The following is a 14358-nucleotide window of genomic DNA, read 5'->3' as shown; positions in this document are numbered from 1 at the left end:
CCGGCTCCCCTACATGTTTGTTGTGTGACCTTGGGCAAGTCACTTAACATCTCTGGGCCTCCATTACCTCACCTGGAAAAATGGAGATTAAGAGTGGGAGCCCCCTGTGGGACAGGGACTGTGTCCAACCTGATTGATTTGTATCTATTTCAGTGATTAGAAGAGTGCATGACACAAAGTAAGTGCTGTAACGAGTACCATAATAATAACAGCAGAAGAAAACCCACCCGATCAACTTTTATCTACCCCAGTGCATAATACAGTGCCTGTCACACAGTAAGTGCTTAAGAAATGCCAAAAATCCCCAAAAAACGCTCCCAAAAGCAAGCCAGATAATGATGGTTCAACATACCTTCCTTGTCGTTGTGATGGATGATTGCATCCTGAATCATATCTGAGAGCGTAAAGTGAACTCTGTGCTTCTTGGCCCGTTTCAGCCTCTTCAGGCCTCCCTCTTGTTTCCGAAAAGCCTTTTCCCGTTCGTAGTAGGCCTTGATCTGGTCACAGCGAATTCTCTTCACCAGCCGCTGGCGTTGGCCCAAGGGCAGGGACTCCAGGAGGTACTGGTCGATTTCCATGTCATGGGATCGGAAAACATTACAGAGCTGGAAGCAGCCTGAGACAAAATAAGAGACTGTCACAAACGTCTTTAGACCAGAGCGCTTTTTCCCCATAACGACCACTCTCCCACCAGCCTGTCCCCCAAAATAGATGAATACTAAGCCCATCAGTGCCTTTCATCTTAAAGGCGGATGAAAAGCCCCATTCCACAAGTGGGAGAATTAAGAGATTGAGTTACTTTTTTATGGTATGCGTTAAGCACTTACTATGAGCCAGGCACTGTTCTAAGCACTGGCGTATATACAAGCTATCAGGATCGACACAGTCCCCATCCCACATGGGGCTCAGAGACTTAATCCCCATTTTACCGATGAGGGAACTGAGGCCCAGAGACATGAAGTGACTTGCCCAAGGTCACATAGAGGAAAAGTAGCAGAACCAGGATGAGAATCCAGGTCCTTCTGACTCACAGGCTTATGCTCTATCTACTAGACCATGCTGCTTTATAGCACAACAGTGCAGATGACCATTACACTAACTGGTATCTACTGAATCTCTGTGCAAGTGACTGTATTAAGAACTTGAGAGACTGCCATAGAATTACGATACATGATTTCTGCCTCAAGGAATTTACAGTTTAGTAGGGGAATCAATCCACCATTAGTATCATTGAGCTAACAGGTACTGACTGAGCATTTACTCTGTGCTGAGCTCTGTACTAAGAGCTTGGGAGAGTCCATTACATGTCAACCTAAAAGTTATTTGGAAAAAAACTGGGGGTGAAACCGCACCACGATGCTTCTTGGAACTCCTGTGACAACTCTAAAAGAAATCTTAAACTGCCAACTTGTCAACCTAATGGTTTAAAAAAAAAAGAAAAAGACTTTTACCAGACTCTCATTTTATAAGCACACAAGTAGTCTAGAGGGATGATTAGGCTGAGTAAAGTTGAGAAATTGGGAATGGGAGTCAAGGCAGAAGGGCTGAGCTCATTGATATTCAAATCTGAATTAGATCAACTTAAGCTGCAGGAAAGGTTCGGTTTGTGTTTTCTTGAACGGGGTAATCGGAGCTGTTAGGGGGTTTACAAATTCATGTGTAAATATATTATTTGACAGATATCCAAGAAGACTGAATTTCAAGATTGCATCACGATTTGATAAAGACAAAATAATCACCTTATTGGCATAACTCATTAGATTTTGCTTCCTACCTGCTTGGCATACCATTGGTGGAATCAGGACCAGCGACAAGAAACTGTCTACCTTTTATTCGGAATGGAAAATTCCTGCCAACTAACCCATTATTAAAACAGATAGGGGAGACCACTGAAAGGCTATTTCAATCATCTGCAGGAAAAGTCTATAAAGAGAGCAGTTTCCTCAGAGAATCATAGTGCCCTTATCCCAACCGCTTAGCACAGCACTCTGCCCACAGCCCACAGTCATAGTTCAATAAATACAAGTGATGGATTGACAATCATTTGAACTACAATGCCATTCTGATTCCCCAGAGGCCTAAGCAAACCATTCTGAAAATTCCCTGTTCTCGGTACTACCCTCAACCTTGCCCTCATCTCTAGGACCTGGGAAATAATGTTGATTTTTTCAACAAGAGGGGAGGTGGCCTGACAGAGGAGATGGATCAACCCGAGATCAGACAGTGTCTCTTCCCCTGTTCTTGATCGGCAAAACATCTTAGCATAATGGCTGAGAGGTCAAACTCTGATTGCTTGCAGTGCCACGCGGGTCAACAAAATATTGGATTTCTTTATCTCTACATATCTATGTTGTTATCTCTGTTTCCATCTCTCCACATCGATATCACAAATCAGAGACATCAAGTAATGGATTGTTCCACTGCCATAGGATCTGCTCAGGAAATCTGTCCCTCCTGGTGTTATTAAGGAGGTAGCCAGCTCCCAACTCTTTTACTATCACATACGCCAAACTCTCATTGCTCTGAACTCATTCTTTTACCGTTATTCCTTAACCTTAAAACTCTCTGAAAGTTTGACAGCACCCAGTGATAGAAATGGTCCCCTGGAGGAGAAGGAATAAAGCTTACAAACTCTCACTTAAAATACCACGGGTGAGGGGTCAGGGGAGAGAGGGGTTCATATTTTTCCAGCTGGAGAAGGTGCCTCAGCAAAGAACCATACATGCTTTCACCATTTCATGATAGTTGCTTTATTAAAATAGTGTACCTAATGCAAATGACCGAATATTTACCAAAGGCAACTGAAAAGGCAAGCCAGTCCCACTGAAAAGAAAATCAGCCCACCTCTCCCACTCCCCAAATAAAATGCCAGGCATAAGTAATACTGCTTAGAATTTGCAGAGGTTTTATAGCAAATTCAGATTTTTTCTCACAAATACTGAGTTCTGAAACCTCGTGCTACTCCTTGTTAGTCACGATGCTTTTCAAAAACACCGAAGATAAATGTGAAGAAAAACTGTGGGTCAAGCAATAGATGATGCCATAAATATTGATGTGCAAAACCTGGGGAATTGGATGACAAATTCAGACCACATGAATTATTGGTTTTCCTCTTCAGCAATACACACTACTGTTACACATGGCTACCTTATACCGTCCATTTGCTGCAGTAATGATTTCTTGCTCCCTAAAATAGCTTATTAAAAAATAATTTATCATTATTTCTGCAGGTGACTACAAGTTACCTGTGGCACAAGAAGTCTGCAACAGCTCAAACGATGTTACTCTATGTTATGAAAAACACATGACTACAGGACCCTCTTGATGACAAAAGCTAATATTATATAATAATAATAATGTTGGTATTTGTTAAGCGCTTACTATGTGCAGGGTACTGTTCTAAGCGCTGGGGTAGATACAGGGGAATCAGGCTGTCCCACATGAGGCTCACAGTTAATCCCCATTTTACAGATGCGGTAACTGAGGCACAGAGAAATTAAGTGACTTGCCCACAGTCACACAGCTGACAAGTGGCAGAACCGGGAGTCAAACTCATGACCTCTGACTCCGAAGCCCGGGCTCTTTCCACTGAGCCACGCTGCTTACATCCCCAGTTCCTTTTGAAATAAATTATTTTCATCAAGAGAGGAGTAGCAGCACTGTTCAAATTCCTGAATTTAAAAGCTTTATCTAATCTTGTAAAAAACAATTATGTTGTACTAATTATAATTACAGTATTTGTTAAGTGCTTACTATGTGCCAAGCACTGAGAGGAATCAGACATCAATCACTAAAGTGCTCTGTACATCAGTAACTTTACTACTAATCTTATGGATCTGCCAACTTTCTACGCTGTGAAACAGAGATTTCAAGTTTAAAATAATTTACCTTTGTGGAATTAAATCAATGAATAAATTAATAGTGCAGAGTCTTCCCAGGAAAAAAAAAGATCTCTAAGCACAAAGAGTTCCTAAACTCAGCTCCATTCAGGGGAACCCCAAGTAGCAAAATGAAAAGATGATTACATGAAAAAATTTCTTCAAAATACATTCTTCCCTTTTAGAGGGACAGGAATTTCTGAAGGGATTCAACTGGTTATCCTCCAATAAACTGTATTCCTGGATATTGTTCTTCAAAAACCCTGTGATGTGACTGGGTTGGTAAGCAGAAACTGCAATCAATTTCCAGTTGGATACCTGGGAAAATAGTTACTTTGTGGACACTATTAATCAACCCTACAGGGTTTCTAATAGACTGCTTTAACTATCTACTGATTTACTGAAGCTACTGCCTCGTCTTCAATTTAAACCCAACTCCATATTGAAAATGCGTGCTGTAGCAGAGAAAATTCTAGATAATAGTATTAAAATCTCTCTCTCAATATCAATCATTGATATTTACCGAGTGCTTACTAAGAGCAGAGCACTGTACTAAGCACTCGGGAGAGCACAATACAACACCATTAAATAATAATGTTGGTGTTGGTTAAGCGCTTACTATGTGCAGAGCACTGTTCTAAGTGCTGGAGTACACAGGGTAATCAGGTTGTCCCACATAAGACTCACAGTCTTCATCCCCATTTTACAGATGAGGTAACTGAGGCACAGAGAAGTTAAGTGACTTGCCCACAGTCACACAGCTGCCAAGTGGCAGAGCTAGGATTCAAACTCATGACCTCTGACTCCCAAACCAGTGCTCTTATTACCTGCCCACAAAGAACTTACAGTTTGAGAGAGAGAGAGACATTAATATGGGCTTCAAAGCTCTAGAAAGCATTCTCCCAAAGAGGTGAATACTCTATTTTCAGAGGGATATCAAGTAGTGTGGTCTAGTGGATAGAGCATGGGTCTAGGAGTTCAGAAGGACCTGGGTTCTAATCCCAGCTCTGTCACCTGCCTGCTGGGTGACCTTGGTCAAGTTGCTTCACTTCTCTGTGCCTCAGTTACTTCATCTGTAAAATGGGGATTAAGGCTGTGAGTCCTATGTGGGACAGGGACTGTGTTCAAGCTGATTACCTTTTACCTACCCCAGGTCTTAGAACAGTGCTTGACAAATAGTAAGTGCTTAACAAATAACATAAAAACGTGACTTGCCCAAGATCACACAGAAGGCAAGTGAGGGAAGTCAGGATTAGAACGCTGACCCTCTGACTCCCAGGCCCTTGTTCTTTCCACTATGCCATGCTGTTTCTCAACAGTTTACGACTGATGGGGAAAAATAGGCAGATACACATTGTTCACATATCTTAGGAACAGGAGAAAAGACACAGAAACGAATGGTAACAGCAAAAGGTGAGATGAGGAAAAAACAAAAGAAAGAAAAGGACTAAGTTGATAAACAGTAAGTGTTTCTTGACAGTTTGCTCCCAGCAGCCATCCAAAGACACCCATCGGAAACAATATCCAACCTCCCCGCAAGGCAGAAAACAGTTTAAAACCTCATTTCTGCAGTCAGTGAAAAACAAATCCTTTCCTGTCTGACTTTTCCTTCTGGTGTCACTCTTTGCTGTTCATAAGCTAATAAAAATGACAAGTCTGTGGAACTCTGAAACTCTCTATAAAACAATGGTCTTGTCAGATGCCAAAACTCTGACTACTCATTGGAAAAGAATAGTCAGGAGGTAAGAAGAGCCCATTCTAAACCACTCATCCTGTAGATTCAGGCATAACGGAGTTGTGTGGAGTTAAGGTATGAAACTCGAATGGAGTAGCAATTTGTGTGCATTTTTAATGACACTGCTCTAAGGAATTGCACAAAGCTGCAATAATAATAACTGTGGTGTTTAAGCACTGACTACGTGCCAGGCACTGTACTAAGCGCTGGAGTGGATACAAGGAAATTGGTTGGGACACAGTCCCTGTCCCACAAGAGGCTCACAGTTTTAATCCCCATTTTACAGATGAGGGAACTGAGGCACAGAGAAGGTAAGTGGCAGGTCTGAGGTCACAGAGTAGAAAAGAGCGGAGGATCAGAATCTGCTCCTTATGACTCCCAGGCCCATGCTCTACTCACTGGGCAATGCTGCTTGGCACACCTCTGAAAATTGAATATCCAGCTCTTTGGGAGAATGTTTTCTAGAGTTTTGAAAGCCCAGAAGAGAAAAGATACATAAATGCAAGCTAACCCCATTTATCCAGAGCCTTAAAACACCATCTTTGTTCTTACTGCTCAATCATTCAGGGCTAATGCCTTAGTAAATATCAAGAGACTGAAAAGGAGAGATTATTCTTGAATGTCTTAAAAATAAATCCTCTTCAATACACTCTCAGACCCAAAGCACACCTTTTCAGGCAAGAAATGTATACTTGGTAATAGCCTCAGGAAATAATGTCAAATAGATGAAAGGTTTTAGAAAGGACTCAGGTGCATTTTCAGTTGAGTGGCACCCTCGGCATGGAGGCACTGTTGGAGTGAGAGTGGCCTGGTGCAGTGCAGGTGCAGTGTCAACTGAATGGCAGCCTTGGCACAATAATAATAATGCTGGTATTTGATAAGGGCTTACTATGTGCCAAGCACTGTTCTAAGCACTGGGGTAGATACAAGGCAATCAGGTTGTCCCACGCAGGATGGTGTAGTGGACAGAGCATGGGCCTGGGAGTCAGAAGTAGTAATCCTGGCTCTGCCACTTGTCTGCTGTGTGGCCTTGTACAAGTCACTTCACTTCTCTGTGCCTCAGTTACCTCAGCTGTAAAATGGGGATTAAGACTGTGAGCTCTAAATGGGACAGGGACTGTGTACAACCCACTTGGCTTGTATCCACCCCAGTGCTTAGTACAGTGCTTGGCACATAGAAAGCACCTAACAACCGCCACAATTATTATTATTACAGGGCCACAGGCACCTGGTGTGGCAGGAGGAGCAAAATGCCAGAGGAGCCCAGGATAGCAGGGCAGTGCCCTCAGGATAAGATTGGAGCTAAGAACCCTCAGCATTCAATCAACGGCAGAGCAATTCTGAATTATATTAGCATTTGTTAAGCATTTGGCCAAGCACTGTACTAAGAGCTGGAAGAGATTAGATACAAGGACCAAGATGGGTCCCACATGAGGCTCACAGTCTATAGGGGATGAACGACAAGTATCTCATCGCCACTTTATAGATGAGGAAACTATGGCGCAGAGAAATCAAGTGACTTTTCCAAGGTCCATAAAGCAGGCAGGAGGTAAAGCCACTATTAGAATCCAAGTCCCCCGATGCCCAGGCCTGTGGCCTTTCCAATAAGCCAGGCAGCTTCTCAATAAGCATCAATCAATGGTGTTTACTGCACACTGGTTCTGTGCAGAGCACTATACGAAGCACTTGAGAGAGTACAATACAATAGAATTAGCAGATACGTTCCCTACCCATAAAGAGTTTACAGTCTAGAGATGAGCTTATTGTCCAAATGAACTGTAAATCGAAAATAAATACTATCTACCATCAAATGGCTCTACCTCTCTATGAAGGCATTTTATGATCATGATTCTCATACAATTTTAATATGGGCCCTGAAGAGTCATCTCCTTACATCTCTTAAAAATTTCCTGTCCATCTGAATGAGTGTTTCTACTTTTCTATAGGGTTGTGAAGAAGAATGATCAATTGATGTTTATAGAGTCATTCATTAATTTAATCTATCAAGTCACATTGTTTCTGGAGGACAAATAATTCAGGTCTCTTTAGATCCCTTCTCCTACATGGACTCTGAAGGGATCATCTTTTAGCTGTCTTTGTTTTTACTTCCTCCTTTTTACAACAGCAACTTTGGAGTTGAGTCCCAAGGATAGAATACTTAGAATTCACCTTGTTTAATACAAGGCCATTACCTTTTCGTTGACATAATGCAATTACTTTTCAACGCAAGCTAGCCTCCAATTAGACATTTTACTGGCAGCTACACATTCATTCTATTGTACTGTCCCAAGCACTTAGTAAAGTGTTCTGCACACAGTACACACTTAATACATGTTATTTATTCATTGAATAGTATTTACTGCACACCTACTTTGCATAAGTCAATGAAAAGACAGTGCCAAGCACTGTGGTAGATAGAATTTAATCAGGTTGGACACAGACTCTGTCCCACGTGAAGCTCACGCTCTTAATCCCCATTTTCCAGAAGAGGTAACTGAGGCCCACAGAAGTGAAGTGACTTGCCCAAGTTCACAAAGCAATAAAATCAATGGTATTTATTGAGCACTTACTATGTGCAGAGCACTATACTAAGTGCTCAACAGAGGACACATGGTGGAGGTGGGAGTAGAACCCAGGTCCTTCTGACTCCAAGGCCTGTGCTCTACCCACTGAGCCACTCTGCTGTACTAAGTAATAATAATAATAATAATGTTGGTATTTGTTAATCGCTATGTGCAGAGCACTGTTCTAAGCGCTGGGGTAGATACAGGGTAATCAGGTTATCCCACGTGAGGCTCACAGTTAATCCCCATTTTCCAGATGAGGTAACAGGCACAGAGAAGTTAAGTGACTTGCCCACAATCACACAGTTGACAAGTGGCAGAGGCAGGATTCAAACCCATGACCTCTGACTCCCAAGCCCAGGGTTTTTCCCAATGCCCATGCTGCTTCGGAGCGTGGTTGGAGTAGTTGGAGAGTACATTACAAGAGTCTGAAGACTCTTCTTCTGACCTTCAATAATAATTACACTTGTGGTACCTGTGAAGAGCTTACTATGCCAAGCATGGGAGCCTATACAAGACAAACAGGTTTGACCTAGGCCCTGTCCTAAATAGAGCTCGCAGAAGGAAAGAAGACAAGTCTTGAATTCCCGTATCACAGATGAGGAAACTGAGGCCCAGAGAAGTGAAGTCACTCACCCAAGTTCACGCAGCAGGCAGGTGGCGGAGGTGGGTTCAGAACCCAAGCCCACCAATAACCAGGTCTGGCCTCTTTCCCACTAGGCCACACTGCTTCTCGAGCACTTTAGGATCCAATTTACAATTTAGCATAGCCTGGGTGGGAGTTCCTCTATTTGTGGAATGGGCCTAGAACCCAGAACCACAGATTCCCTCAGCACTGCTCTTTTCACTAGACCAATGGCAAGGCAAAACTCTGTTTTCTTCCTTGTACTTCTAAAGGTGAAAAGGGTTTTGGCACTCCCAGGTTTTCACAGTGTTCCCATATGTTATCAAATCCCAGTGTTCGGTGATTAAAGCCTCATGCCCAAAATCCAGACAGATTTTTGGCAGTTATTATTGAGGTATTTGTTGAGCACTTACTACGTGCCAGGTACTGTGCTAAGCGCCCGGGCTAAATAAGCGAATCTGGTTAGACCCCGTCCCTGTCCCACATGGGGTTCACTTTCTCATTCCCCATTTTACTGATGAGGAAACTCAGCCACAGAGAAGTGAAGCGACTCGCCCAATGTTGCTCAGCAGGCAAGTGGCAGAGCCAGGATTAGAACCCAGTTCGTTCTGTCCCCCAGACTCATGCTCTATCCACTAAGCGATGCTGATTCTCTGCAAGTAGAAGCACTGGAAAAATACACTGGAAAATCAGGTTTCTCGTGGCTGTAGCCAGATGTAGGCATTATTAGAGGGTTCAATTGATCAATCAACGGTATTTCCTCAGTCCTTACTGGGTGCAGAGTAGCATTTTAAAGCCCCCACTGCAGACACAATTCACAAAATGTCTTTCCACTTTCCATAACAACCAGGCTTAGTCCAGAAAAAATTATATATATATATTCTCTACATAATATTGATGTGTCCCTTTTAAAACATTTCTTTTTAATAGCATTTGGTACACTCATCTCGAGTCATGGTAATTCAGCAGTAAATCTCTTTCAGCAACTCGGCATCTGTTCCTTTAAGACCTTGACATCAATGTTAAAGGGTAGAAGTTCTAAAAGTGCCTCAGCATCAAAAACCTACATCTGATGAACTATTTCTGGGAACACAGGAAAACGAGGAAAAGCGAGTCATGCGATGTCTCTCCCCCCGCCGACCCCCAATCATGACTAGAATTTTATGGCAAAAAAATGAGGTGACTACATAGCTCAGACATTCATTAGTCAACTTTGAAACTGAAAATACCCTCGATGGACAATCAGATAATTCTCCCATCTCCAAAATGGTGTACAACACCACAGAAATCGACTGGCAGAAATTAACGCCCAAGAATCAGCAAGCAGATGCCACGTTCGGTCGTTTAACCGGCAAGGTGACTGTTCCAAGGTGAAAAGTTTATGATCAGGGAAAATCCGAAGAAAAATCAAACTTGGGTGATAACTGTTCTAATGCACCCCACTCCCTGCAAGACACCAAACTACTTCTCAACAGAAGCTGAAACGCATTTGGAGAAATACAGGATCCTGCTCCTATATGTTATACTTCATCACATTCTAGCTTCTGCACCTAAAATGATAGGCAGCTGTCCTTGCACAATCTCCCAAGGACTTTTCTAAGACAAGCGAGGAATTTTGCTGTTGTTTTTAAATGCTGACATTGCCTTTAAAGGTAGGACACTTCGAAACACACTCAAGTCATTCAGATCCCGAAGAAAAGAAATCTGTCTCCGTAGCCTGGATAAGCTTCTCTGAATCCGCACCGTCATTCATCCCTTTCCAAAATGAGAAACTAACAAAGGACGGTAACAGTGTGACTGAGAAATTAGGGTTACTTACAGCATTTGATAAAATGATAGTGAGACATTTTTCCATCTCCGGCAACAGGCTCGCCACAGGTTTGAGCATTCTCTCCCGCTCTGACAGCCGGCCCCGGAAAATGTATTATTTAGTGCTCCTGCTCAGGTATCCGGTTTACCTCAGGCTGCATTATTTAATGAATCTCCCATTCCCAGGATCTTGCCGGAGCTAAGGACACACTGCCATTCAGCCGCCGGTGTGGAGAGCGACGGTCCCAGAACCGCGGCTGCTGCACGTGCTATCGTGGCTTCCCGATTCCCTCGAGTCCGGGAAAAAGAAGGTTTAATCGGCGTGCACTTGGGATCTCGTTTTTCCAGGGCTGAGGTATACAGCTAAGCTGCAGTGCGGCGTTCAGAGTCCTGCCGGTTAATGGCTTTTCAATAGCTTTCGAACAGGCAGCAAACTCAGCTTGATGAGGAGGGTAGACTGGAGGGACAGAACGAGGGACCTGAAATCCTATTCGCCTGCTTTTGCCCGTCGGCCAAATGGAGCCAGATTCTCAGCCGATACGTTTTTAGTCACCACCAGTTGCTGTGTGAATAGGAAATTGATAGCAGCGGCTCAAAATAACTTTCCGCATCTCTGCTTTTTTTGCAAGGCGGAGATTAAGGTCTCCCTCTTTCTCTCTCCCGATGGTTCTAACAGGCTCCTGAATTGAGGGAGACTTACATGGGAAAAGTGAATAGCCCCTTTAGATAGCTCGAAGAATGTGAGGATGGGTTGTTATCGGGAGAAACAATGTATCAAGCGGTATTTCTAAAAGAAGGCTGGGAGTCAGGGGACCTGGGTTCTGATCCGGGCTCTGCCAATCACCTGCTGTGTGACCTTGGGCAAGTCACTTAGCTTCTCTGGGCCTGGATTTCCTAAACTATAAAATGGGGATCGGATGTCCTTTCTCCCTTCTATGTAGATTGTGAGCTCCCTTGCAGGGCAGGGACTCTGTCTTGTATCTACTGTATCTGGTGTCTTGAAGCAGCATGGCCTAGTGGAAAGAGTGCGGGCCGGAGAGTCAGAAGGTCATGGGTTCTAATCCTGGTTCCCCCACTTGTCTGCTTTGTGACCTTGGGCAAGTCACTTCCCTTTTCTATGCCTCAGTTACCTCATCCGTAAAATTGGGATTGATACTGGGAGCCCCACATGGGACAAGGAGCGTGATCAACTTGATTTGCTTGTACCCACCACAGCACTTTATACAGTACCTGGCACATAGTAAATGCCTAACAAAAACCATCATCATCATTATTATTACCCCAGTGCTTAGAACAGTGCTTGACACATAGTAAGCACTTAATAAATACCATAATAATAACAACCAAATTAGTTCTTAGATGAGAATTCAGGAAAAAGAACTGGGAGGATTATGTGATTTCTATTCCCCCCCCTTCTAGACTGTGAGCCCACTGTGGGCAGTCATTGACTCCATTTGTCCCTATTTGTTGCTGAATTGTACTTCCCAAGCACTGAGTACAGTGCTCTGCACACAGTAAGCGCTCAATAAATACAATTGAACAAGGAATCTTATATAAAATGGCATAGGCTTATCAACATCTACAGATAGAAATTAGGATCAGGTGACTACCAGCTGGTACCTAGTGAGTTAGACCCTCAGGCCATTAAACAGTAAGTTGAAATTTCACAGCATTCAGGTCACAGAATAATTGAAGGACATTCCATAGGTAGATCTGCAGTGGATTTGAAAACTCACACTCCACCATTATCGAAACATAGGTCTTCCTGTCTTTCCAAGGCAAAACAAGATGAGTAATTGGCTCCAGATTCCTCAGCAATGACACTTGAGGGGCAGGTAATTGGATAACAGGTTTATAAAATGCAGGCGTGTAAAAACAAAATGATTGCAGGACTCTACTGCAGCTCAGTTTCCTAGAGGATGCACTAGTCATTTCTCTGAACGTGCTCTCTTATCAAGTGAATCCGATTGGTTAGCTACACATAGCAGCACTCTTGGCTAGAACAGTATTTATTCCTTTGACTTGTTTATAAAAGTGTCAGGGCCTGTACAAGTGGGGAAGTGGTTTGCCTTCTGTGAAAGGTTAGCATCCATAGATTCCCTTATTTACTTGTACCAATCAATCGTATTTATTGAGAGCTTACTGTGTGCAGAGGTCTGTATTAAGCACGTGAGAGAGTACAATATAGCTGAGTTGGTAGACACATTCCCTGCCCACAATAAGCTTAGAGTCTACACAGTGAGACAGGCAAGTATATAATGAGTTAATAAATTGGGGATACCTACCCAAGCACTGTAGGAACTCAATAAATACTATTATTACTACTAGTGCAATCTTTGATACTTATCGAGTGTTTGCTCTTTAAAAAGCACTGTACTGTGCATTTTGTACAACAATAGAGCAGGTAGAAACATTTCCTCCCCTCAAGGAATTTATAATCTAGCCTAGGGTTATGAACAATACAATTACAGGAAAAGGAAACAAAAGGCTATAAGGATAAGTACATAGTGTCATGGTGGGGTGATTCCAAGGAGCTTTAAGTGCACAGAAGACGCAGAGGGAGGGAGAATTCATTCAATTGTATTTATTGAGCACTTACTGTGCAAAGCATTGTACTAAGCACTTTATGAGATGGGGACATGAGAGGTTATAATAATAATAATAATGTTGGTATTTGTTAAGCGCTTACTATGTGCAGAGCACTGTTCTAAGCGCTGGGGTAGACACAGGGGAATCCGGTTGTCCCACGTGGGGCTCACAGTCTTAATCCCCATTTTACAGATAAGGTAACTGAGGCACAGAGAAGTTAAGTGACTTGCCCACAGTCACACAGCTGACACGTGGCAGAGCTGGGATTCGAACTCATGACCTCTGACTCCAAAGCCCGTGCTCTTTCCAATGAGCCATGCTGCTTCTCTAATCAGGGAAGGCTCTCTGTGAAAGATGTGATTTTAGCAGGGCTTTGAAGATGGAGAGAAGTAGTGTACTGGTGGATAATAATAATACCAATAATAATTGTGGTATTCATTAAGTGTTTACTGTGTGCTACTTACTGAACTAGGCGCTGGGGTGGATACAAGCAAAATCTGGTTGGACACAGTCCCTGCTCTACATAGGGCTCACCGTCTTAATCTCCACTTTAGAGATGAGATAATTGAGGCACCAACAGTGAAGTAATAATGCTGGTATTTGTTAAGCGCTTACTATGTGCCGAGCACTGTTCTAAGCGCTGGGGTAGACATAGGGGAATCCGGTTGTCCCACGTGGGGCTCACAGTCTTAATCCCCATTTTACAGATGAGGGAACTGAGGCACAGAGAAGTTAAGTGACTTGCCCACAGTCACACAGCTGACAAGTGGCAGAGCTGGGATTCGAACTCATGAACCCTGACTCCAAAGCCCGCGCTCTTTAACTTGCCCTAGGTCACACAGCAGACAAGTAGGGGAGAAGGGACTAGAACCCAGATCCTTCTGACTCCCAGACCCATGCTTTATCCACTAGGCCACGTTGCTTCCTATGAAGCGGGGGAGGGAGTTCCAGACAGGAGGGAGGGGAAGGAGGGAGTGAGCAAGGGGTTGACAGATGTGCTCAAGGCACAGTAAGTAGGTGAATGTTGGAGGCGTGAAGTGTGTGGGCTGGGTTATAATGAGAGAAGATCAGGACACAGCTGATGGAACATCTTCATGTGGCGAGGGATGAACAACTACTGGAGTTTTAACCCCAGTTTTGGCTATACAGCTGTTCGAG

The 14358-nt window shown here is 43.4% G+C and overlaps 1 protein-coding gene across 3 annotated transcripts in view; it reads right to left on the bottom strand.

The window, feature by feature from the left end:
- Positions 1–14358, bottom strand: part of MYO16 (myosin XVI) — a 247065-nt gene that overhangs the window by 195962 nt on the left and 36745 nt on the right. For 2 of the 3 annotated variants that reach the window (XM_029047892.1, XM_029047891.1), the window contains one exon: positions 353–616. In XM_029047892.1, coding sequence (XP_028903725.1) covers positions 353–578 — 226 coding nt within the window. In that variant the 5' untranslated portion in view covers positions 579–616. Of the gene's footprint in view, positions 1–352; positions 617–10621; positions 11139–14358 lie in introns of those variants that run through there. The other variant, XM_007668660.3, reaches the window with a different exon arrangement.

The sequence above is a fragment of the Ornithorhynchus anatinus genome, chromosome 20, assembly GCF_004115215.2.
Source record: "Ornithorhynchus anatinus isolate Pmale09 chromosome 20, mOrnAna1.pri.v4, whole genome shotgun sequence".
In the NCBI taxonomy this organism is placed as follows: Eukaryota; Metazoa; Chordata; class Mammalia; order Monotremata; family Ornithorhynchidae; genus Ornithorhynchus; species Ornithorhynchus anatinus.
The sequence above is the reverse complement of the archived record's forward strand: the minus strand, read 5'-3'. Positions and strand labels throughout refer to the sequence as shown.